The sequence below is a fragment of the Stigmatopora nigra genome, chromosome 1 (genome assembly GCF_051989575.1).
Source record: "Stigmatopora nigra isolate UIUO_SnigA chromosome 1, RoL_Snig_1.1, whole genome shotgun sequence".
Classification (NCBI taxonomy): domain Eukaryota; kingdom Metazoa; phylum Chordata; class Actinopteri; order Syngnathiformes; family Syngnathidae; genus Stigmatopora; species Stigmatopora nigra.
In genome coordinates, this window is record NC_135508.1 from 10390209 (window position 1) to 10415353 (window position 25145).

At 38.8% G+C, this 25145-nt stretch overlaps 2 protein-coding genes across 9 annotated transcripts in view; both read left to right on the forward strand.

Moving 5' to 3' along the window:
* Window positions 1-102: 102 nt before the first annotated feature.
* Window positions 103-6167, forward strand: LOC144196395 (acylamino-acid-releasing enzyme-like). The gene is made up of 23 exons (XM_077716529.1): window positions 103-165; window positions 457-586; window positions 657-783; window positions 866-953; window positions 1072-1147; window positions 1268-1359; window positions 1553-1627; window positions 1710-1847; window positions 2085-2176; window positions 2285-2325; window positions 2458-2579; window positions 2716-2776; window positions 2860-2957; window positions 3032-3083; window positions 3168-3256; window positions 3469-3607; window positions 4180-4263; window positions 4504-4584; window positions 4909-4997; window positions 5146-5336; window positions 5461-5563; window positions 5652-5758; window positions 5845-6167. Exons 1-23 carry the CDS (start codon window positions 154-156, stop codon window positions 5948-5950), a joined length of 2193 nt encoding a protein of 730 aa, XP_077572655.1. The 5' UTR covers window positions 103-153; the 3' UTR covers window positions 5951-6167.
* A 574-nt stretch (window positions 6168-6741) lies between these two features.
* LOC144201440 (ERC protein 2-like) overlaps window positions 6742-25145 on the forward strand; it is an 88049-nt gene continuing 69645 nt past the window's right edge. For 6 of the 8 annotated variants that reach the window (XR_013327343.1, XM_077724094.1, XM_077724066.1 and 3 more), the window contains exons 1-5: window positions 6742-7231; window positions 8772-9847; window positions 10064-10786; window positions 18968-19135; window positions 24833-25000. Coding sequence is in view for 7 of the 8 variants with exons in the window: in XM_077724094.1 (XP_077580220.1) it covers window positions 9023-9847; window positions 10064-10786; window positions 18968-19135; window positions 24833-25000 (1884 nt within the window). In the remaining variant the exon portion in view is untranslated. Of the gene's footprint in view, window positions 7232-8237; window positions 8480-8771; window positions 9848-10063; window positions 10787-18967; window positions 19136-24832; window positions 25001-25145 lie in introns of those variants that run through there. The other 2 variants (XM_077724074.1, XM_077724084.1) reach the window with 2 other exon arrangements.

Consider the following 25145-nt stretch of genomic DNA (forward strand, 5'->3'; position numbering starts at 1 on the left):
TAGATTTCAACCACTTTAAAACTCTTCTATACCGATAATTTATGATTTTTTTGTGCATTACGGTTAAAATGTCTTTTATTGTGAATGACAGCAAAGGAGACAGTTTAACTCATTTCAATGGTAATTCCGGTCTCAGCCACCTAAAATCCAAACATGGAGTCACAGGTACTTAAGTTATTTTATTTTCACCTACAAATGTCACGTTAGTTTATGTAGACGTATATCGGCATATGTAGTTACACATTCTGCTATAAAACTTGCTTCACTCTTAATGAGTATTCAAGTCAAAATAGATCGCGAATCGTAATGGCTTGGTTTTTATTTCGACTTCCAGCTGCTAAAATACAAAAAGTTCTATGTTGGGAAAAATACGAGAAAATAAAGAAGGCATTGTCCTCCTGGCGACAGTCAATGCCAAAAGTGAGTAGTTTTAGCAGTTCTGTTGCGTGTTGTCAGGTGGTGACCAACCCAGAAGAAATCGCCAGACTGTACAGACAGCTCAGCCTCTTCCCCTCACTAAACAGGGCAGACGTGGGACCTGTTATCACCTCTCAGTATGGAGGCAAATACAGCAACATATACACAGGTTTGTGTCCATTTTAAGGATTTCAGATCCCACTGTGGTCAATGACATTGATTTTTATTATTGTTTGCAGAATGGAGCCAGCGTGATCTGGAGAGGAATGAGAATGTCAAGTATTGTAAGCAGTACATTGTCTTCCATGATGACAAGTCAGTGGTATTTTCTGCTCCATCGGGGAACTGCACAGAAGTCCAAGGAGTGTAAGGAGAAATTTTGCACCTGCAGTTGTGTGTGAGGGAATGTGAATCGGTTCTAATAGACAATGCCTACCACCCATGACAGGTTGCAAAGTAAAGATGCCCCTTCCGGAGAAATGAAGGCTGTTATTAGAAAAAGCACTGTAAAGGGAGAGGAAAACCAGTTTTTGGAGGTTTGAGAATTTATTTATTTACTTAGACCATGCAGGACGCTGAACTCCATATTGCTCCTGATGCCCGATCACCAGTTGAGGAATATTGAGACTGTGTCAAAATTGCTTTGTTTTACAGATCTGGAGTAAAAACATTAAAATAAAATGCGTGAATCTCACAGCTCTAAAGAAGCATGGAAACGTTTATGAAGATGGTGAGTTACCCCAACATTTCTCTAGAATTTGGAGCTCCTAATGACTTCCTTATTTAGAAAAAATACAGAATTATAATGCAGATGTGCTCAATGTTTTGTTTGTTTTGTTTTTATCCTCAGAACATTTTGGTTGCTTGGTCTGGTCCCATTCTGAGACCCACCTACTATACGTAGCTGAGAAAAAGCGACCCAAGTCAGAGTCTTTCTTTCAGGTGGGTTAGCAAGTCGTAAATTATCATCATTATCTGGTCATTAGGTATATGAAAATTCATGTCTATGAATTTTATGCAGCGAGCATGTATAAAACAACAAATGATGGCCATTTTATATTCTATGAAATCAGCATTAAAATGGTGAAAATAGGTATTAGACAGCATCCTGTAATTCTAACATTTCTTATTGTAGACAGACTCTTTAACATTACCTTCTTCTGTGGATGAAGATGAGACTTTGAGATCTGAGAAAAAAGAAGTTGTTAAGGTAATGTCAAATAGGTGTTTTTTGTTTTTGTGTTTGTGGCTAATGTTGTATTTTGTGTTTCACCCCTGCGGTTGACCTGAAGGGAGAGCAGTTTGTCTTCCATGAAGACTGGGGAGAGACGCTGGTCCAAAAAAGCAGCCCAGTGCTTTGTGTTTTGGACATTGAGGGTGACAATGTTTCTGTTTTGGAAGGAGTGCCTGAGAACATCTCACCAGGACAGGTTGATACACATGCGCCATGACATGCATATTTATATTACTTTTAACTACTCTAAAAGAGAAATTCCAGTTTTAATAGACGTTCTAATATGTTAGATGTGTTTAAAATGTCATTATCTCAAAGGAACTTGACAAATTTAATGTCAAAAGAAGAAAATATATACAATTTGTGTATGAAGCGTTCAATCTGATTCCCTTAATTCAAACACTGAGAAATTGACCTTTCTTGGTTTTTGCAGGCCTTTTGGGCTCCAGGTGACACAGGAGTGGTGTTTGTTGGTTGGACTCATGAGCCTTTTAGACTCGGAATCAAGTTCTCCCCCAACAGGCGGTGATTGTTCTACCATTCTCCAGAGTGCATTGTTTAAGTTTGTTTACTATGTTTGAAATAATATAATTTAGTATGTTGACAACATTTTGTCTCTCCTATCTTTCTTAGGTCATCTTTATACTATGTGGATCTGACTGGGGGGAAATGTGGTGAGTAGCTAGTTCAGCCCAAATGTTTTGTACGCAAGATAAACTGGAATCAGCAGATAGATATTTTATTATTGGTATTTTGGCGTTCTCGTTTTTACTGACGTATTTCATTTCTCAATTTGTGGCTCTCAGAACAGTTGTCATCTGGAGCGAATGCAGTCTCTTCTCCTAGGCTGAGCCCAGACCAATGCCGGATTATATACCAAGAAAATAGTCTCTATGGGCCACACATGCAGTGTAGCCAACTTTGTATGGTAAGCCTGTTCCACATTATTGATCTCTTTTCTTCTGTCAGACGTCGACTGCATGATGTTTTTTACAGGTTGTTTTAAAATATTGTGAATAAACTTTATCCTAAAAAGATGATGACTTTCTGGATGCTCTTTCTAGTATGATTGGTATACTAAGAAGACGTCAGTCGTGGTAGATGTAGTGAAGAGACCAGGAGAGGGTAAGTGTCATTTACTTAGTTGTTTATTTATTGCTTTAAATAATATGAATATTTAATATTTGCATTTATTTGTTGTTATACAGATGGCTTCACTGGCATCTATTGCACTCAGCTCCCTCCTAAATGTTGGTCAGCTGATAGTCAGCGAATTATTGTTGATTGTCCTCAGCGCAGCCGCAAGGTGTTTCTCATTTTTTTGTTAGTTTTTTACTCACTTTACATGTTTCTGATTAGTTTGTATTAATATTTTTGAAGGAGCTGTTGATGGTGGATATAAACACAGGGAGTGTTACCTCTCTCACATCCAGTAAGTCACTTGATAACTAAGGCTCATTAATGCATCAGTCATCAAACTAGTATTTATATTTGAATGTATTCATGCGTGCTGAAGAATCTGGCATGGGCGCTTGGTGTCTGCTGACTGTCGAAAGAGATCTGATAGTGGCTAGCTGCTCCTCACCAAACTGTCCACCAAGTCTGGTAAGATCATCACCTGTTTACTTAATATTTGTTTTTTTCGCCTAACAAAAGGGAAAAATGCATATTGTATCAGGATAGATTAAGGGTTCTTGTTGAGAATATAGAAATCTAAATTTGCAACCGTAAAATTGTATAGATCAGAGCTCTAATGCACAAAGGGTGCTACATTTAATTGTAACTAAACTCGACATTTTTTTTTCTTAACTGTCCAGAGAGTGGGTTTTCTTCCAAGCAGGGATTCTGAAGAGGAGGTGGTTTGGATCACACTGGAGGAATCTCAGACATTGCCAGCAATTGACTGGCAAATCTTGACATTCACCCCTCCCACAGAACAAGACAACAGTCAATACCGTAAGATTAAAATGCTGATTTTAGTTATTTTCCTTTCCTTGACTTTGATTTAGTTAGTGTTTGGTTTTCTGGTGTTTACAAGAAAGAAAGGGACATTTCCAATAGTCGTCAAAAAACTGATTTGAGTATTTTTTGTGATCTCAGAAATCTATAGTCAAATACTCACTTGGATGTTTAAATTACATTAACATTATTATAAGGTTAAATAATGTAATATTACAGAAATAAAATGACTTCTACTATAATTTACCGTTATTTTACTATATGTCACAGTGAATTATAAGCCATAGCATTAAATATCAAGTTTATCTTTATTCTTATAGTACAATGTACCACTTTTTCAGTTCTATATCTTTTAACATTTTAATTATTATTTCATTTGTTCATTGTCTACGATATTGATTCATGTGTTTTAAACTGTAAGGTGCATTGTCAATTTGGTGGAAAGATAAAGGATTTTAAATGTGCCATATAGTCTGAAAAACATAGGACTCATTTTTAGAATAATAGTCAAAAGTTAAAATTTGATTCAATGTATTCAGTGAGCCTAACTGTGTTGACTTTTTTTTCAGCTGGCCTTGACTTTGAATCTTTACTGATTAAACCAAAGGAAGTAAAGGATGGAGTGAAGCTGCCTCTTATTGTGTTTCCTCATGGTTGGTACTTAACTTAATTATTTTTTGGGGGTTCTTAAGATTAATTGCAGCGTTCATCCTTCACATTTGCATTGCCAAATTTCATGCAGCCACATATAGATCACTCCAACGGTGCCTCAAGTGTATTAATAACATTAATTTATAGTGAAACGATAATCCATGAAATGAAAATGCTTCACTAGGTACACCAATCAGCTATAACCTTTCACAGCTATTATTTGCCTTTTTTTGTTTTCATAGGGGGTCCACATTCTGTGATTGTTGCTAACTGGCTTCTGTCTCCTGCTGTGCTATGCAGGGTGGGTTTTGCCGTGTTATTAGGTAAGTTTAAAAGCAAAGGTAAAGCGATACGATGTTGCACCTTGTGTGTAGCAAACAATTTTGAAAGAGCCCACACTTTGAGCAAATGTATATATACTCATGTAGTGTTTTACTCAATTGATAGGCTGTTAGCGAGATTAGGACTTTTTGAGTGGAGATGCCCCATATGATACTTTTGTTTTTGCTGAGTGATTTTGTTTCCTCTACTAAGAGCCTCTCGTGCTGTACATGATATAGACTGTGCTGAAACAATTCTAATTTTACATTGTTTATGAAGGTATGATGTGGATATCTACTCTAATTCTTCATTTTGCTTAATTTCAGTGAACTATCGTGGATCACTTGGCTTTGGACAGGACAATATCCTCTCATTGCCTGGCAATGTTGGCACACAGGACGTCAAAGATGTTCAAGTAATATTAATACTTTATATGTTTTTCATTAAATCAATATTGGAAATGCATGTTTCATTTTGTTCCTGTGGTAGAATAATACTTATGTTACTGTTGCTACAGTAGATTTTGCATTAATACAAGTATTTATGTGGATGCTTTTTGGCAGTTTGCTGTTGAAAGTGTTCTCAAAGGGGATGAGTTTGACAAGCAGAAGTTGGCAGTCTATGGAGGTTCTCATGGTGGTTTCTTAGCCTGCCACCTCATTGGTCAATATCCCAGTTACTACAAGGCTTGTGTGGCCGTCAACCCAGTTGTCAATCTGGCATCTATGGTTTGCAGCACGGATATCCCCGATTGGTAATATCTCTGTCTTACTGTCCTTGTTGTGTAACAAAGCATCGCTACAGTTTTCAGAAATATAAATGCTCTCGGCAAGGGAAATTGCAGTTATTCCACTCATTATTCCCTCTGATTTTTACAGGTGCATGTATGAGGCTGGCCGGGACTATCTTACCGATAGTCTTTATGAACCCGCTATTTGGGAACAAATGTTGAACAAGTCTCCAATCAAATTTACGACACATGTAAAATCAGTATTTATATATTAATGAGTTGAGTGTGAACGTTTGCTGGTGATAATTCTTCTGTGAACTTGTCTCAACTCTGATCTAGGTAAAGACTCCGGTCTTACTCATACTCGGAGAAGAGGATAAGCGTGTGCCACATAAGCAAGGAATTGAATATTATAGGGCTTTAAAATCGAAACAAGTGCCTGTCCGGTAAGCCAACTTTTATAACAAGTCTTTTTTTACTGCATTTTTCATCGAGCTTGACAGTCACTGATGTGCTGAAATTTGCTATGTAGTCTGCTGATGTATCCAGGGAACAACCACTCCTTGTCCAAAGTGGATGCTGAGTCTGATGCCTTCATGAACACTGTCTTATGGATAATAGAGCACTTGGGCGAATGATGGTACTGTATTGAAGACTTTTGCTCTAGGATCTAAATATATTAAAATACTAACACTTTTCTTGCTTTTGGGATCATGTGAATACAAAGCTAATAAGTGCTCTCTGTACTGAAAATACCTTTTGATTCTGTCAATGGTGATCAAGTCTACAAAATGTATGGTTAATTTTAGTGTCTTAATCCCAAGTAAAACTTGAATAAAGCTTGTTTTAAATAATTATCATTGTCATGTCCTGCTGTCAAATCATATCTCTAGTATTGTCATGGTTTTTGAGATTCAGTTGTTTTTTTTTCAAGAAAACACAGAATTTTAAAATATTTTTTTAATCATTGTTACCCCATTTATCATGTTTTTTCATATCTGCCTTTTTCGTAAAAAGCGTGAACTGTGAGGTGGACTCGCTAGCCACTGCCGTCTAAGATTTTTTTGATTCAACAAATGTGGTGGTAATGAGGTCCGAATGTGGCAAGTGAAACTGAATTAAACTTTGCCAAATATGTAGTTACTAACAGTCATTTTGCAATTTAATAGGAAGAGGAGGACCATTGAGCAATGGGTAAGTAAATTATTTGGACATTGCATTCATTTCATGTTTCTTTTGATTATCTCTGTCTGATTTTAAAATGTGTTTAATGATTAATATGCAAAAACAACAACACATAAATCAAGAAGTGATAAAAGCACATAGCAATGTACCTGCAATTGGAATGTTAACAATCTGGAAGAGTTATTTATGACAAGTTGCGATGACGATGATAATATGAAGCGCTCCAATTCTTGTATGTGGTTGGAGCAGCCGTCCTGCCGCGCACGCGCCAACAGTTGGGAGCGCGCCCACGCGATCTGTACGAGTGATGGCCGTAGAGGTCAAACACTCACTCAAGAGTGCTGATCTGATGATACCCGTGATGGAGGAGTACATTGTGAGGAGATCCACTCCCTGCACAGGTGGAGGAGTCACCGCTTCGTGGGAGACAGGTGCGTGCTCTCCACAATAGTTTGACACTTGATAACTACGCGGTTTGAGATTATTTATTATATAAGGCATCTGACTCGTGTAGCATGTAGCCATTCGCATATGAGCAGGAAACTAATCCCCTCATGCAGTTGTAGTAGGTTTGTGCAGCAGCATTTTTGTGTTCAGACCCAAGCGCCCTTTTACGCTTGCACGCAATTAACATGGTTGATGGCAAGGTGTCCAGACGTCTTTTTGGGACTTCACTCAGCAAGGAGTTTTCCTTCTGGCAACAGCTGGTCATCACGAGATTTGGACAACCAAAGGCAAGTATAATTGCAAAGTGCTGTTTTATGTGTTTACTTTTTTTTATTTTTTTCTGATTCAGTTGCTAAATTTGATTTTGCATGTTTTTTTTTAAAAATAATTTTTAGTTGTTTTCACATTGTGTGTGGTAGTATTGTGCATTTAATTTCTTTGCATTTTAGCAATTAACCAGGCACTGTCAACTAAAAGGTCATCATTTGGATGGAGCTGATGATTTTACGCAAAGGAGGCAGAATATCATTTTTATAATGTGCAACAATGACGACTGAGGGATTGACATCTGTAATATGAGTGACGAGCAGGTTTAACCAATCACTCGGTAGTATGTGATGCAGGGACTACCAACATCCAATCCTTTTGGATTAGAGGAGGGATTATGGTTTGGATTTGACATATTAAGGCTATTTCAATATTTTCCTGTCAAAGACAGTTTTTGTGGTTTTGGGATTCTTCATGGGTGGAACACAATGAACACTTGTTTTAACAGTAGTCCATCATATTTTTCATATTGGCAGTGACTCCGTTGGCCTACCATGGACAGGTCGGGCATGGTGGTCTAAAGCAGGGGTTGGGTGATTGCCCACTGCACACTGGGGTATTCGAGCACCCCGCTCAGTAGCAGTGCAGTCTCACTCACTTCAGTCCAAGGTTGGGCAAACTATTCCAAAAAGGGCCACAGTGGGTGCAGGTTTTCATTCCAACCCATAAAGAGGACACCTTTTTTTACCAGTCTGGTGTCCTACAAGTGCAATCAGTGGATTGCAGTCAGATGCATGTTGTTTTCTGCAGAAACCTCATTGGTAAAAGTGCCTTTGCTGAATCAGTTACAACAAAAACCTACACCCACAGCAGCCATCGGTTTGCTCACCCCTGCTTTAGACTATCCTTATAGGTGGAACAACAGGTGTTTCTGTTGGCTGATGAAGATAAAGTCCCAAGATATTTTAGTCCTGACTTGGAAGCTGCGATGGTCATAGAAACAGCCGTCCTATTACCTAATTAAAAGCAGTACCGTCAGATCGTTGGAAGCTAGTTCGTGATATGAGGATAACAGCAACAAGGAAGACGTTGAAGATTAACAGAGCTAGAAGCCAAGCCATGGCAGCCCGAGCATACATTCCAGTGTGGAAATTAATGAAATGATCTGTTATCTGGGGATAATTTAATTAGGCTCTATTAAAGCGTATTCTTAGTGTTCATCTGAAAAACGGCTATAGACCGTTCCTGGAGCAATATTTTCCAATTTGGTGAATATGTAGTTTTATTATAGTACATGTGTTTCTTTGTCAAGATTACCTTCTTTTCTTGTGCGCTGTTACACTACAAATGGATGTGATGTCAAGCTGTTGTTTGGGCTTCCCTTGAAACCATTTGCTCTCATGTAGTACCCTGGTTCCTATTTATTGTCATATTAAATTAATCATCACCCTCTTTCTCTACCCCAGTAGCATGAATGATTTATTTCCCATTAATTGTGACTCTAATTTAATTTATTGCTTCTATCCATTTATTTTTATTCCTTCTTTGTTTGATGGCCAGGATCCAAGATGTCTGGCCCTGTACCTGAAACCAAGTCATGTTGGGTTGCTGAATTGTCGGAGCCCTGCTGCCAACAGCAAGCTTTTTCTGTTGTAAGGACTAAGTACTCAAAATCACAGCCTCAAGCCGTATCAAATCAACAATGGCCAGGTGGAAACTAAGAGGCCAGAAATTGTCCATTTAAATCTTCTTATCCACAGTATATCCATAAAGGAGTACAAAAATAATCGACCTTAAGAGAATCATCTCAAATGCAAATAAAAATGCCTATAAATGTTAGAGGCAAGCCAATGCAGACTAAGCTGTCTGCTGTCTCAAAGAGCAGCACCCACGCAGATGGCAATGCATCTCATTCACGCGTTTCAAGGTCTGCAAAACAGGGCAAAGGTAAACAAACCAAGACCAGTTCAATACCAGGCTGCCGCTCAGGACTCGAACCTGGCTCAGTGTCTTCACCTGTTTCAAAAGTATCTGGAGGTCAAGCATCACTGTCAAGGCTCGATCTGAAGAAACCCACTATAGTAAATACTAAACAGACCTGTGGTTCGGCGACAGCTCCGGGCGGTAAAACCTTATCAATGGAAAACCTGCAGTCTTTAAATGCAGCTTATGGCACTTCAGGAATGTATTCATGTGAGCGGGATACTTTTGAACCCTCTGGCAGTTACCCCAAAGGCACCATGACTCTTGGAAGGAACACCAGTCGCTCCTCGTACAGTGGTCGTGGTATTGGTGTGGCAAGCAACCCAAATATCAACAATGCTGACCTGAACCACCATTATGGGACTTCCAGTCTAAAGGGCCAGTCTGGGAGATATTCACACGCACTGGATTCCACTGGCCACGAAGAACCTCCTTCATCGGATGTCCAAGCTCAGCTGAGAGATCTTCTGAGGGAAAACGACAGCTTAAGAAGAGAACTTAATGGAGGGAAGGATGGAAGGAAAGGCTACAGTTTTAAGGATGTCAACTTCTGGAGTTCAGATATCAAGAGAGACAAAGGCATCAGGCGAGAGGATGGAACTCGAACCTCTGCCCTTAAGCACTATCACAGGGCAGACCAAGACAATATTCAGGTAAGTTAGTCAGTGTTTTTTATGTGGTGGAAATTCATCTTTTGACTCACACAATTGCCAACTTCTGTACTGTGTAAATCTCAAACACTTGTATTGAAAATCCCCTGGTGTTTTTAATGTGCAATGTCGCCCCCCACGAGGACAAACATACCCAGTTAAACACTAACACAGAGGAGACCCAAGTCTATTTTGTTGACTGTTTTCATTTTTTACAAGGTTCCATTGACGGTGCAGGAGCTCCAGGAGGAACTGAGGGCTCACAGGGAGATGAACAGCCACCTACAGAAATCCCATCAATCAGGGACACCTAGTTCCTGTCGTGACATCTATATTGGCCATGACCAAAGAGGAGGGCTCAGTCCTACTCACATTATCCGAGAAAGTCCCAGCAATCTCCATAGTCCTGGACCCAAGAACAGCCTAAAAGCAAGCCCCTCCAACACATACAATCCTAGGCATCAGGAAGCTGATGTCATTGTTCACAGCTCTGGATATGGTGTTACCAGTCCAATAGCCACACAGCGACTAAGTCCAGTCGGGACTCTTCATCCTGGGCCAAAGCACAGCCCAAATCAAGCCACTGTCCCCATCCCTACTTTGGTCCGGCGTTGCAGTCCTTGCCAGGTGCCCGGGTGTGATGGCATCTCTTCACCACCACCACAGCCACCACATGACAATTTCATCCACCTGCAGTCAGAGCATGAACGGCAGGCTAAGGAACTCTTTCACCTGAAGAAGACATTGGAAGAAATGGAGCTAAGAATTGACTCTCAGAAACAGACACTGGGTGCCAGAGATGAGAGCATCCAGAGACTCATGGAGATGCTTCAGGGCAAAGGTCCATTTCACGGACAGTGGGCCCATGGGCAGAGAACAGGCATTTTAGCCATGGCTGCACAGGAGGCTGAAGCACAACTCGAAAGCATGCACATAAGAGAGGTAAGACTCTGAATTTTGAATTTGTACAAAAACGTATTTACTACTGTTATGTCTTACTGAATTCTGGTAGCATATTTATAAGGTTATAACTAAAGATACAATGTTTGGGGTCGCTTCTAAAGCATCAACATTCTACTTTCTACATTTAATTAGCGCTATTGTTTCACGGTTGTGCCATGATTACATTTCATTTTAAATATCTAAAGGATGCAAAAAGTGTATACACCCATGTCTAGATGCAAGTTTAAGCAAAAAATAAGACAAATATATTTCTCCACCCTTATTAAAAACTAATCTCCAAACATCCATTTGAAAAAAATATGTTTATTGGAAATAAAATTAAAGCACATGACAAAAAAATCTCCTCAAGTATATGTGCTGTTACATTGGTTAATTAATTAAAAGTAAGTGCTCTTGTGAATATATACTCAAAGTAAATACCGGTTGTAGCGCATCTAAAACGTCCTTAAAGAAATAAATAATTAGTTTTATGTGTGCCAGTAAAATATCACCAAGAATCACGTACTTATAGTAAACTGTGTGTGTGTGTGTTTGGTGGGGTTGACTTTGTCTTTTGCACTTTTCTATTAGAGGTCATTATTCACAAGACTGCTCTTTTAATTAGTGCTTTATGTAGTTTCATGTGCGCAACAGATGATTTATAATCTTTTTTAATAATCAAGGGTGCCCAAACCTTTTCATACCACTGTATGTGAGTTACATAATCTCCTTTTTAAAGAGCACCAACAATTGATTTATAAATGGCAATGCATTGTTGCACAGGTGTGTGTATATATAGTAATCCAAGGTGGCCAGGTGGATTGACTGCATGGCGCCTTGGCTTCCTGGCTCCTGCTTTGGTTATTTTTAACTTTTAAATCTTCTTAGCTCTTAATTTCACTACCTGTAAGTGAGTATGTGTGTCCGCATGCTCCATGTTGTGCCTCTCTCTCTGAATCAGCTGCACCGAGTGACTGTGTGCGTGAGTGAACATTAGTGCACATCTGGAGCTTGTCGATTTAGCGTTTATACCAAGAGCCCACCCACTCAGGATTTGGGGAAGCAATATTCACTCTTTTTGGGTGTCTCTGGCTACTGCTGGTCTTTAATTGCAATGTTTTCTTTGCATGTGTGTGGAATAGGTGAGTACTTGTTTGTGCATACACAGAATATACAGTAGTATTCAATTTTTTAATGTTTGGCATCTTGTTATTCATGTGCTTTTAGATGGATGGCTTGTGCACAGATTGTATCAATAAGGGAAAGTAAAAATTATTGTGTATAGGGATTTCTTTTTCAAAGATAAGGTGAAGTAGTTTGTGTGTGTGTGTCTGTTCGAACATTACACACACACACGTGGTCAAGAAATGACTTGCCTGCTTAATACATATTTTTACAGTTTATGCCACTTGTCACTGCAAAATGTTATTGTCATTTTAACTGTATTCATCGCAATAGTTCACTGATCACATTCTTTGGCACTTTTAATAATATATGATGTGACATTGTGTCCTAAAAGTCTTGTTTTTTCTGTAAATAATAATAATAATTGTATTTGGAATTGAAAAAATATCCATACTTCAAAACATAATCACAAACTACAGCACACGTTGAAAATAAGGATTGGCGTAAAAGATGTTATTGACCAAAACATCCGTTTTCAAATCAGTTTTACACAAAGCATAATGGTGCAAAATCAGTTAGGTTGTCTGATTCTTCAGTTAGCTAACACTTTAATCAGTTTGTGGTCTACAAAGAATTCACAAAGTCAAATGCCTGGGTTAACCGCTAATTAATCAAATGATTTCTTTTCACGCATTTAACTATGCGGTAACCTTTTTCCTGTCAAGACCTCCTGCTTATGTTGACTTGTCAGAGTGGTAATTTGGCCTCACACTTTGAAGAGACTTTGAAGGCTGCTTTGGTAGTGCTGCAAAACTCAAGCATATTTTGATTAGCTCCAGAGGAAGTCAGCAAAACCACCTTCCATTACCATGTTCATTATGCTCTTTGGAAATGACCCTGCTCCTCTAACTTTAGCTAGGATAAAAACATATGTTTTGCTCTAGTTTTTGTTACTGTCATTGTTGGAACAAAGATCAATTCTTATTTTATTGAGCTTGGACTAATCCCAATTTCCATGTTTTTTTACGGCTTGTTGATGGGCACAAACTGATCATTTTAAAGGAAGGGCAATTTTTTGGGGAATTTATTTGAAAATGAACCCACTAGGTAATGGTTTAAACAAACTAGTAATCTCTTATAATACCATTCCAGTTGGTAGTCTGAAGGTTTTGGGAATCTTCACCAGATGTAAATTCACTTGAACCATCAGTCTGTGTTTATGTCTGGATGGTATGCTCATGAGGAGTTTGTGTGGATAGAGTGCATGCCATCATTCACCTGCCTGTGCCTGCTCTCAGGGGACGTGCTGTGTAATAATGCACTTTTTCTCCTACTTTGTGTTCACATTGCCCAGCTGTCAGACTTTCTGAAATCTGGAAATAGGTTGTATTTGCTTTGTAAAATTGAGGAGCTATATATTACGGACAGATAAATCTGGTCAGCTGACTCCACAAATACATTAATTAGGTATGTATAGAGATACAGATTATATACACACTGCACTACTTAACGAGAATATCACAAAAAGTAGGAGCACTGAAATAACGAAATAACAGAATAATGTCTAGGGCCACCCAATGTTCTTGTGGTTCCATGGGCTGACTTCGGTGCTGGGTGCGCGGGATCGATTTCTACTCTACCGATGTGATTGTGAGTGTAAATGCTCGTCTATTTGAATGTGTGCCCTATGACTAACTGACGACCAGTCTTGGCTGTATTTCACCTTTAGCCCGAAGACAGCTGGGATAGGTTCTAGCACCCAGCGACCTTAATGGGGTCAAGCGATGTTGAAAATAAATTAAAGAATCTGTTGTATGTCTGTTGGAATACTCTCAGTAGCCACAAAGAGGCAGTGTTCTATTAGGATTTGATACAACCTTGTTTGCAGTAAACCCTGATAGACTACTCTGTAGTGTGCATGCTCTACCTTCAGAGTGTTCTTTTCTCCTTTCTCTCACACCCATAATTAACTCTCCAAGTCGCTTGTCCTACTAGACATAATAAAAACAGCAACACCATTGCTCTTTTCCAGAATAGCCCTGACCTGTTGCTAAGGGCTTGCTTGGTCTCATGCACATACTCACATTTTTTACTTGAAGATCTATTCTGTTGTGATCTGTAGGACAGTTCTAGTTCACGATGCATTGATTATTGCCTTGAACAGTAACTAAAACTCCCATGACCACTTTTTGATGTCTACCTGGAGTCCATGTTTAAAAAAAAAAACATCTATTTTGATACTATTTTCAATTTTTTTGTCTGTTTTAATTTTTGCGATGCTTAGTCTTGGTAAAAAAAAGTTTTGTTTCGATGGTAATCAGCATCATATGCTTTCTTTGGCTTTTTACGACTCCCGGTCTTTGAGCTCAATGTGAACACAATTGTAGCCAATAGTTCGAAAAAGCCCCAAATTCCCCTTGAATAAATTTCCATGTACCATCAAAAGTGAAACTTCAGCAATCCCCGAAACCCACCACAACCTGGGGAACCACATGGTTGCTATGCTCTGTTGATATCCCAGAATGTTTCAGCAGGACAAAATTACACCCCTGACAATCTCACAAACAAACCCACTGCCTCACTCAGCAAGCTTGAGACTTTACCGCTCTTTTGTTTATTTTATTTTTTAAAATTTTAAAATCCTCTAATTTGTCTATGACACTAATTCTATCAGGCTCGAATTGAACTTTTTTTTTTGCATATTTCTCTCAGTATGGCAGCATTCAATGCTATTCTGTTTCCTTTTTTAATTTCATATGTTCGCTGTTTTGGAACTGAGGGGATCGGACAATGTTGACGATGAACTCAAATCCTTCAATAGGGAATGCTGTCAATGAGAAGTTCACTTGGAAATCGTGTAAGGCCACAGTAATTCGAAAATGTGAGTCAAGACACAGTCACAATAATGCACACATGGTCAGTGGGCACCAACAGACCTTCTCTGAAAGGGGTAATCCCTACTTATCCCTTATCCACAAGTGAATTGACAAGAGGATAAGGCTCACCTCATCTAATTTCATTGAAGAACTTTATAAGATTTTCGTTTTACTCAGTTGCTCTCCACATAGGGGTTTCCATTTACAGTTTGACTTGATTTTTTTTCTAACAGTGAATGAGTCTCTGTTTAGAAAAGAAGTATTGTGCCTTTCATTGCCTTTTGACTTTGAATGACATCATGTCAATATGACTGTCAAAGTCAAAGGTCTGAATTTGCATATTCCCAATCTGCCACAATTTAAAGTTTGGCATCAAATTTCGTATGGAGTCCTGGGGGATTATTTTCTGATATCATTTTAGATTAAACATCCATCAGATATTCTCTCCTTAGTCAGAATCTTTCATTGACTTTCATATCAAACCCAGATTCCTGTTGGCTTGGAAAATATTCAATCCCAGATGCTCGAAGTAATTAGAGTGAAACATAATACGAGTTAATGTTTTGTGTCTGAAATCTGTCAAATGTAATTTTCAGACTATCCCTATAGTATTGCTTGCACAAACTACATATAGTCTTCTCAGGGTTGAATATCTTTTGCAAAATTGATAGTGTTGGAATACCGTGTGACGAGGGTGAAGGGTGTAATTTAATGTGCAGTAATGCTTCACACTTTTGAACTGTGCTGCGTTGGATGTATACTACAAATGTGCTCTTAAGGAAGAAAAAGGGGAAAGAGGCATTGCGTGGCGTTATACTCGGATTTCCCACGATCTTGATCAAGATAAGGTGAATTTGGAGATGAATAACCTATGAATGCATTGACTCACATTAACCAGTTTTGTATTTTAAAAAATTAACAAGGCTTTTTCTGTTGTACTTTAAGTAGGTATTGTTTACCCAAAAAAGTAGGTTGATGTATTCAATACTGTTTTACAAGGAATTCCATTCCGTCTGGACCTCAGAAATGGTTTAACTAATTCCTCTTCATCATTATCACAAGTAGTAATTAAATGAATGGATGTACAAATGTAGTTATGAGTAAAATTCATCATTAATTATTGATAGGAGAAGGTAAGCGCATGCGTTGACAGACTGTCGCTCCCACAGTGTTAACATTCAAGAGTGGGAACAACTGAGAAGAGACTGAGGTAAAAGAAAAAAAAAGAGTAGGAATATCATACAGTGCTTTGGTTGTACGAACATCTGACGAATTTTTGGAAGGATTGCGTTGGTGAGATCATTGTGGAGAGGTAAGACTACCTGCTCTTAGAAACACAATATATATTAAGGGGGTCACCAAAACAGGAAGTTGCTTAAATATAAAAACAACACTCCCTTTCATGGTCAGAAGTTGAATAGCTTCATAATAATTACCTGTCGCTATAGACATTCAAGAAGACTAAAGATGATGAGCCGCCAAGCATATTTCTATCGGGTTCCCCCTCAAGAGCTCCATCGGCGGAGTCAGCAAGTAGACCCAGCAAAGTCAAGGGCTCTGCAGACTGTAATTGATATGAAGGTACGACTTTACAGAATATGATACTTGAAGTGAAGACTTGCAATATTTCTTCATGTGATCATTTCAGTTCATACATAAACTAACTTATATAATATGGAAACGTTTATTTCAGCAACATTTAATCACCTAATTTAGATATCATTTGTAACAGTAATATAATTTATTGATGAGCCCTGCTGTAATGTGAGCTGAATTAGCCACTGTCATCGGACAACTAGTAATTATAGTTTGAATTTATAATTCACACATGGAGAGTAATGTACTTGATGAATTAGTTTTGAATGCCACATATGGAAGCTTTCATTCGCACCTCACGCTTTTGAAGTCATTAGCGTGGAAATAAAATTGCAGTCACCTTTCCATATGTGCAGGTGTGCACAACCATTAGTTCATTTAACATATGGCATATATTGTAGGCAAGACTGGCATCCTAATAATATACATTTTAAAAGGTAAAACAAACAGTTAAAATTACCAGGTAATAGGTATACTGAGTTTCTGAAAACATTCATTGCATTTGTAATGCGTACTGGGAATTTCCCTTTTGTCCTTCCAGAACACCACACCACCTTTCTGTTTTGATCCTGACATTATCTGGCAGGTATGGTGATGAGTGCTAGTTTCTTTCTGTTTCCATCTTCAGCTTAAGTCTTCAAAGAATTTCTTGCATTCTTTATTTCGGGTGTCTTGTGTTCTTTCCTTTAAGCTGCTTTACAGAAATACAGATCACATTTAAAATATTTTAATACAACATTGTTGTATCTGTTTTTATTGCTTTTTTCAACAGCAGCAACAGAAAATCCATTATTAATAAACAAAATGTACAGGAAAAGTGCTATCCTTGTCCTTCAGGGTACAGAGATTTTCATTGTCTCAATGTCTTTTTAAAAAGAATTTGCAGGACCATGTTCTGGACAGCATTGACGTCAGAGATAGTAATGGAGGTCAGATGCTTCCATGTTACTTCTGGCATGTGCTGATGGCATCATGCAATCTGCTTCCATTTATTCAATTCTCATTCTTTTGTCGTCCAAGGTTTAGCATTCAATGTATGTATGAACACATTCACAGGACCTGTCCACAGCGTCAAGTACACTGGCTTGCCAGCCTTAACTTGCTCAGTACCTTACTCAAATAACAGGATTTGGAGAGAAATTTGGCATTTCTTTTACAATATTTTGTATTAAATCTCAAATCTTCCGTGCCTGTTTTGGTCATTGTGACACAGGTTAGATTTTCCGAATGTTCGATTGGTAGCCGTTGGGTTTCTATTAGTTTCTTGAGAGGACGACCCTTCTCTGTTCAATAGTCTTCAGTTTGCTTGCAGCAAGTAGCATTACATCAAGATCAATACAATAGCACGTAACAGTAACTTCGTTTTGTGTTCGAGTGAATAATGAATTGATGGCTTAAAAGAAATATAGTAGCTTAAGTGCAAACGTGGGGCAGAAAATCTCTTATAAAAATGAAATCTGCCTGCCGTTGCTGGTGCAGGACACCAAGATCTCTTCATTGGAGAGGAACATACGAGACCTAGAAGATGAGGTCCAGATGTTAAAGACCAATGGTTTGCTACATCCTGATGACAGGCACGATGAGTTCAAACAGGTGGAGGTTTATCAAAGCCATTCGAAATTCCTGAAGAACAAGGTACAATATTTTAGAAAGACACCTGCATGTTGAGAGTGATGCATGCTACAACCATGATGTTATTAACTTTCTTAAAAATTGAGCACGACTCCAGTGTATCCTAATGTGTTTGGCATAATAACACTCCCACTCCTTTTCCTAGTGGCTTTTTATTCAGGCCTGGCCTTTGGAAGCATGCCCAAATAGCCTCACAAACTCTTCACTTCTCATTATGACAATTTGAACCTTTAGGTACATCCATTTTCATTTAGGGTTTTCAGGGGGCTGGAATGGGAATGGACAGTCCATGCCAATGTCCTGTAGAGATATCATTTCATTCTCTTGCCCCAATCTCTGTCTCCTCTGTCACATGGTTGCTTAGTCTCCAGCGGTGGCCTGCTGGCTGCCTCTGGTAGAGAGGATTAGGGCTGTCATTTTCCTCTAGTGGGGCGCCATTCTTGTGCTCGGCCATGGGGTCCCCTCTGCACTCCCGATTGGGTGGGTGGGGGAGTTCTTGGGTACCCTGTACGTTGTGTGGACTTGTTGTTGATGGTGGGTTTGTGGGTCAGGGTCGATCGTGCGCTCCCCCGTCCTAATACCAAATGTGAGTTGTTGGCCACTCGGGTGGGCCCGGGTGACCTTCCTGGGTCTGGGGACATGGATGGTCCTCCATCGATATGTCCTACAGCTGAAGTGCGGCAATTAGGTTTGGTGCCAGAATTAGTGATCATATAAAAAGTAGGATGTTGATTCATTAATATTGAGTTCCCCACTAGCAAAAAAAATACTTTTTAAAAATGAACATTTCAGCATCTTTGCATAAGACTCTGTATTGAATCTTGCATTCAGTTGCTTGTGCAAAAAATGCATGCACAATTCACTTACGCTTATAAGAATGTGCTTGCTTTTTGCATTTTGCACCAGTCCTCTTAAGAATGACTAACAAATGTGTTTTGTATGCCATTGCCAGATAGAGCAGCAGAAGCAAGAGCTGAACAGGAAAGAGTCTGAGATGCAGGCTCTGCAGACCAAACTGGAAACACTGACCAATCAAAATTCAGACTGCAAACAACACATTGAGGTGCTTAAGGAATCTCTCAACGCCAAGGAGCAACGTTCCAATACTCTACAGACAGAGGTTAGTGCACATATAAGCACAGGTGCAAATAATGATGGAAAAAAAACCCTTCTAAAGACACATTCTCACAATGTGACACTGATTAAGTTTCCAAATCGCTACAATAGGCCACCTTTGAAGTTTGTAAACTTTATGGCCGTAATGATTTTATCTGTGCTATGAGCGATGGAGTCCTGTTGTATGTTTAGCAATGGTGTGTATGTGTCTGCATGGAGCATTTAACATTTTTCTCCATCACTCTTTCTCCATCAAGACTTGGAACTGATACCTTAGATCTCTCTGTGTTCCCAAGTTGAGAGTGGCCTGCTAACTTTGTCCACTCATCATTACAGGAAGCAATTTGGCTCAAAATGAGGCGTAATTGTCCATACATGCGAAAGGAATTTTGGCTCTTGCCGTGAATACATCATACTTATGGGGACTGGTTTCAGTGGGTGGTTTTGATTTCAGTGGGTGGTTTTGTGAGAGCATTTATTAACCTCCACCACCCCATCGCCACCCGCTAACAGTGGGGCGGAGGGGGCAGTGACGGTCTCAAAAATTGAAATTCTCACTCGAATTTGTTACTAATTCATGCAGTACGACCATATTTTAAGAAATTTCGATCAATTCTCACTTCCGATGCAAGTGTTGGGCTACTTTAAGTTTATGTTGGGAGTACTATGCGTGTTTGTTGGGTTATACATCAAGTTGCATTGGTCAATAACGTTGCCCAAAAACACTCGTGTGAGGACAGAATAGAGCCATTCTCAAACGGTTCTTCCAAAGTAAGAGCATTTCTACTTGTTTTAATGACTGATGGAGAAGGAATAACAAATTAAATCCCTTGTGCATACTACCAGTTATTTAAATAAGGTCTGCTAATCGGAATAAGTAGCTTTTTTCTAATCACCATACGAGTCATTATATTCAATGTTGATGTGTGAATGTTGTTAATGATATTGTAGGTTCATACTGAGGTAGTGAAATTAAATCCATGATGGTTGATGCTTAGACTCGTGACATGTAATTGGATCTGATAGTATTACCAAACATGCATACTATTAAGCACAAACATACAAAACACACCCACTCTTAGGGCTGATTGCATGCCTCTCATCTCTACCCGGTCTCAGGAGGTCACTAGTGAAGTAGCAGTTTCCCTGCTTGAGAAGGTCTTTGGTTTTTTGGGAAAACCTCTGGATGAGTAAAGCTTTTTGGGATTTTTTCAGGCCAAGCAAGTGCTGCCCTGCATTTATCTGTTACCTGTCGATCACTCAACCTTTGCAGAGAGCCATTCTCACAGGACTTCCCTTTTAACTCCATCTGATCATTTTATCATATTTATTCATCTCTGCTTTTTCACATTTCTTTTTTGTCCCAGTCGATATTCCTGCCAAAGCTATCAGATCCACACCAGTGCACTGCTTATGCGTTAGTAACTTTGCCAATTGTGGTTCATTTGACTGACAGTAATTGGCAGACAATTTCTCATGGGAGCAACACTTAAAGAGGCAATCCAAGAAGTAACACTGTCTCTAAAAGCAGTGGATGTATTTGTCAGTCAATGTTGAGGACAGCTTCCACATGGCCCTGTTTGAATTTGAATTCATCTGCAGATAAGTGTTATTGCCTGTCTGTCTTGAAAACCAAAGCATAATGCAGGTGTGCATGTCCTTCCTGCACACATTATGGCCATGCATGGGTGAAACTATAATCCCGCAGATCAGGTGACCTGACAGAAAGCCTTTTCCTTATTTAAATAACACAAAAAAAGTTGTGACTGTAAAAAAAATGTGTTTCCACATGTTAAAATGATGATCATGCGTTAAAAACAAAAGAGCCCTTAGATGTTTTCACACACTATGACTCTTATGAACTTTTCCCATTATCTATTAATTTCCCAATTTATAGGATTCTGTATCACAAAACAATGTCATATATGCATGCAGTCATTCTAAGTGTACTATATTGGCAACAGGCAATATTTCAGCTCACAAGTAGATACGACTATGACTTAATATAACCTCATATGAACATAACCAACCATGGTTACTATTCTCAGCCCCTGGTTCTGTTAGTTTGTGAGGTTTGGGATTTAGTATATAAGATGCAATGCTTTTGTGCTCCCCAGAACAAACATGGTTATGTCCAAAATAAACCCCCTGTAGAGGCCACGTGGAAAAAACATATAAACCGGAGTTATAGAGGTCATGATTTGGAAGAGATGTTTAATTTGATTAAATACTGATTATATTTAAGGGAGTGTTAATATACATGTACATATCCACAAAATCTGTTTAGCGCAAATGGAATGCCGTTTCAGCTTTACACTGTCCCCTTTCCGATGATGTATCGCACATGTGTCCTTTTGTGGAACATTTTCAGTGTTTAAACACACTGAAGATCAATAAAAAACACATGCACACTGGCTGGGTCTGCTATCAAATTGAGGCTGCCGATCCAGCCGGAAAAAAAAAAAACACATGGTGTTCTTTTCTCTCAAAATTTCTCATTTCAGGCTCACAATGTTGTACTTTTATTTGCAGATTTTAATGCATATCCAAACCCTACAACAGTACAGCACCTCAAATTAGTAATTTTGAATTGTTTTCTTCTTAGCAGTGAAAACACACACGGTCTGACATAAAACAGTTATTTGGAAGAATGGCTGACTTGCTTTTTAGTGTTTTTGGGGTGTTCACATGAATATGCTGGCTATGGAGTATGTTTTTAGCCATTCTTAGGCTTGTTTCAATCCATGTGCTGACCTTATTGTACATTGAATCACGTCTACTTGGATAAACCTGCATTTAACTACATTGGGTACTGATTAGGATGAATGTTGAAAATGAGGACTCCATAGGAACTACCAATTGATTTTCCGAAACTGTGATGATCAAGATTAGTATTGAAAGAAGGAACACAGTTTGTAAATGAATGCAAAATTGTATGCTTATGTTCCATTGAGTCAGTGGAGTATGTTTTATATGATAATAGATTGAGAGTGCATATACGGTGACAGCATGGTACCACTTGTTTCCTCTACTTTATGCAATAATTTCATCTACTTTTATAATACATCAAGCCTTAAAAAAAGAAATCTAAGTTACTGTATTTTCAAATTATCACATTTCTCTTGGTGGGTGTGCTTGTGTGTGCGGGATGTCGTTCCATCTGTGTTTTTTTGTTGTTACTTCTGTAGCCTGTGGGCAAACAGCTGCGTTGCCATGATTTTAAATGACACAACAAACTTTAGGGTGGCCTAGGATCCCCCTTACTCCACCCTGTCTGACTGAACATGTGGCCCTTGCAGGCAATCTGTTTTGGTTTACTGGCTTACTAAAGTATGGTATAAATGCAGTGTGCAACAGCATTTGTGAAGTTTTGTGGGAATAAAAAAGGAGGATACTATTTAGTCATATGTTTTAATAGATGGAGACAAATTCCAGCACTGGATTATCTGAATCAAAAAGAATTTACGTGCCATAAATAAGATTAAAATTGAGGAATCATCCTGCTATAGTTTATATAATTCAAAACGGTTCAGTGAGTCAGATATTGCAGTTTAACCGATATATTTTTTAGCTCCTTAATTCATAGATTTAATGTCGCACTGCAATTAAAAAGAAGAAAAAAAGATTTATACAGAGATACTTTTCTTCTTCCTCAATTTTCTCCCCTAAAGGATTCCAGTTTATTTGAATAGGCCTGTTTTCACAATGATGTGGAAAAAGTAATGAAACATTTTATCTTGAGGCCATTTTTTTGGATATTAATACATGAAAATTTACAGAGGGTATTGCCATTTCATATCCAGTGTAGATATTATGTTGTATCAATTTACACTGATTTTTAAGGTCGCAGACAATTAAAATATTACATCAGGATATTTGTGGTCCATGAGGAATGTTTTTCATCTCAGTGGCCTAACTAAATTCCCACAGTGAGTTCGTATCCTCAAGGGAATGCAACAGTTACTATGTAAACTTGTCTAAGTGTCCACGGGACTCAGTCTGCCGTGATATTCTCATCGTCTCTGATTCTGCCGTCCTAACTGTGGTCGACTAATATTGTCCCTGGGTTGTTTATTGCGGTCCAGAGCTCGCTTTGGGCCTGATACCTTTGCCGATTTTGCTGCCAAAAAAACTTTTATGATGAAATGTGAGGCAGGAAAAAGGGAGGTGAGGACAAACAGAGAAGATGTTTTCCTGAAGCCTCTGTTTCACTTTGCTAACCAGCGTCCAGAATACACATTTGGCGATTTTGAAAGAAATAGGAAGTCAGCTCAAATGGATGTGTTTTTATTTAGTGTGCTTGTGTGTGTGGGGATTTTGTTTTCATTGAGAAAGTTACCTAGAATTGTTCACTACAGATAGCGAAGATTACAATTTGAATGAATATTCAAAAATGAATCTTTTAACTATCTGAATGCATTTCATGGTTTTTCCAGTCAGTGCTGTTTAGGTGTGTAAATAAAGTCAATGAAAAGAACATCTTTCTCCTGGAAACGGTCTAATGGAGTGAGTGATTGATACAGCTGATGTTTCACATATTTTTCTTGAACTTTCCTTCAGTTTCTATGGGATCCTTAAAGCTCCTTCCTCGTCCCCCCGTTTTCTGTCTGGCCGCACTCGGTGCTTTTAGAGGGTATTAGCTGGGTGTCCTTATTGTACTATCCCAGCTTAGTGGGCCTGTGCAGGTGAGAGTAGGGATTTCCTGCTCAGCCTCTCCAGGACATTCTTGCTAAATTGCTCCTTTCCAGGTGGAATTGGAGGGTAGCTGTGCTCTTTGTACTCACGTTGCAGAACCCGAACTTCATCTTGTGTTGATGTGAACACACTAACATACCAAAGGTGCAAGGATTAGTTGGTGTCACCTGGTTTATGTGAGTGGTTTGTGTGTGTGTGAGAGTATTGCAGGGGCAGGACAGAACTTGGCTCAGTTGTCTGACTCTGGTTGTCTGCCAGCAGAGCAATATAAAACAAGTTGCGCCATCTTACACCGGGGGGTCTTAGCCTGCTTATAATGCAACTCCTTGAGAGGAAACCTTTGTGTGCTTTTGACATGTTTGCTGCCTTCTGCACATCCAGAAACTCAAATGCAAAAGAGATATATTAATAAAAAAAATCTGGCATTATCATTCCTGTCAAAATACTGAAAAAAACCAAGTGTGTTTATAAGAATATACCGTATATATGTATGTCTATATAGGTTCTAGGGAGAGTGAGTAATGTATATTTGATTAATGGACAAGGGTGTAGTTTTATCCCAGGGAGATGCATATAATACCATGACAGCCAGATACATTTTATGTGTGTTTGTGTGGGATCCTCTCAGCAGGCAGTCAAGCAGAACATTGATATATGTCTAAGGGAGACTTTAATGTGTGTTTCTCGACTGGAAGATATTTGGCAGCTGTGGCCACGATCATATTTTGCATACTTAGACACACTTTTACTTTACTAGCGCAAAGCTGAACGTGTCCGACTTCCAAAAGCCAAAAATTAGATCTAAGTGAAACATTAGTTTCACCACAAATTCCACGTGAGCAACGTGGGGTTAAAAATATCGCACTCCCATTTTATACTGCAAGTCTATTTTTTTTTGTCTTTTCAATATTTAACGTGGTTACTTATTTGTTACTATTAGCATACTACCTGTGAAATGTTTGATCTTCCACAATCTACTTAGTTTTTGTGATTTTGACTACTTTAGGTAGATGCCCTAAGGGTGCGTTTGGAAGAAAAAGAGCAGTTCCTGACGAAGAAAAACAAGCAGCTTCAGGATCTGACTGATGAAAAAAGCACTCTAACAGGAGAAATCAGAGACATGAAGGATATGTTGGATGTCAAAGAAAGAAAGGTCAATGTCCTCCAGAAGAAGGTATGTGTATTTACTGTATTTAAATTATCAAAGAATCACTTAGCAACTAGTCTTCTGTCACATGTTCACCTTTTAATTCAGGCAGGTTTTAGTAGTCTAGCTCCATAATTATGTTAAACACCAATTAGTGGCATTCAGTGTCCTC

Bases quoted from the DNA above. Each gene is read 5' to 3' on its own strand.
- LOC144196395 (XM_077716529.1), top strand. The intron at 1,148-1,267 runs GTGAGTTACCCC...TTTTATCCTCAG, and splicing joins TGGAAACGTTTATGAAGATG to AACATTTTGGTTGCTTGGTC. The intron at 1,628-1,709 runs GTAATGTCAAAT...GTTGACCTGAAG, and splicing joins AGAAAAAAGAAGTTGTTAAG to GGAGAGCAGTTTGTCTTCCA.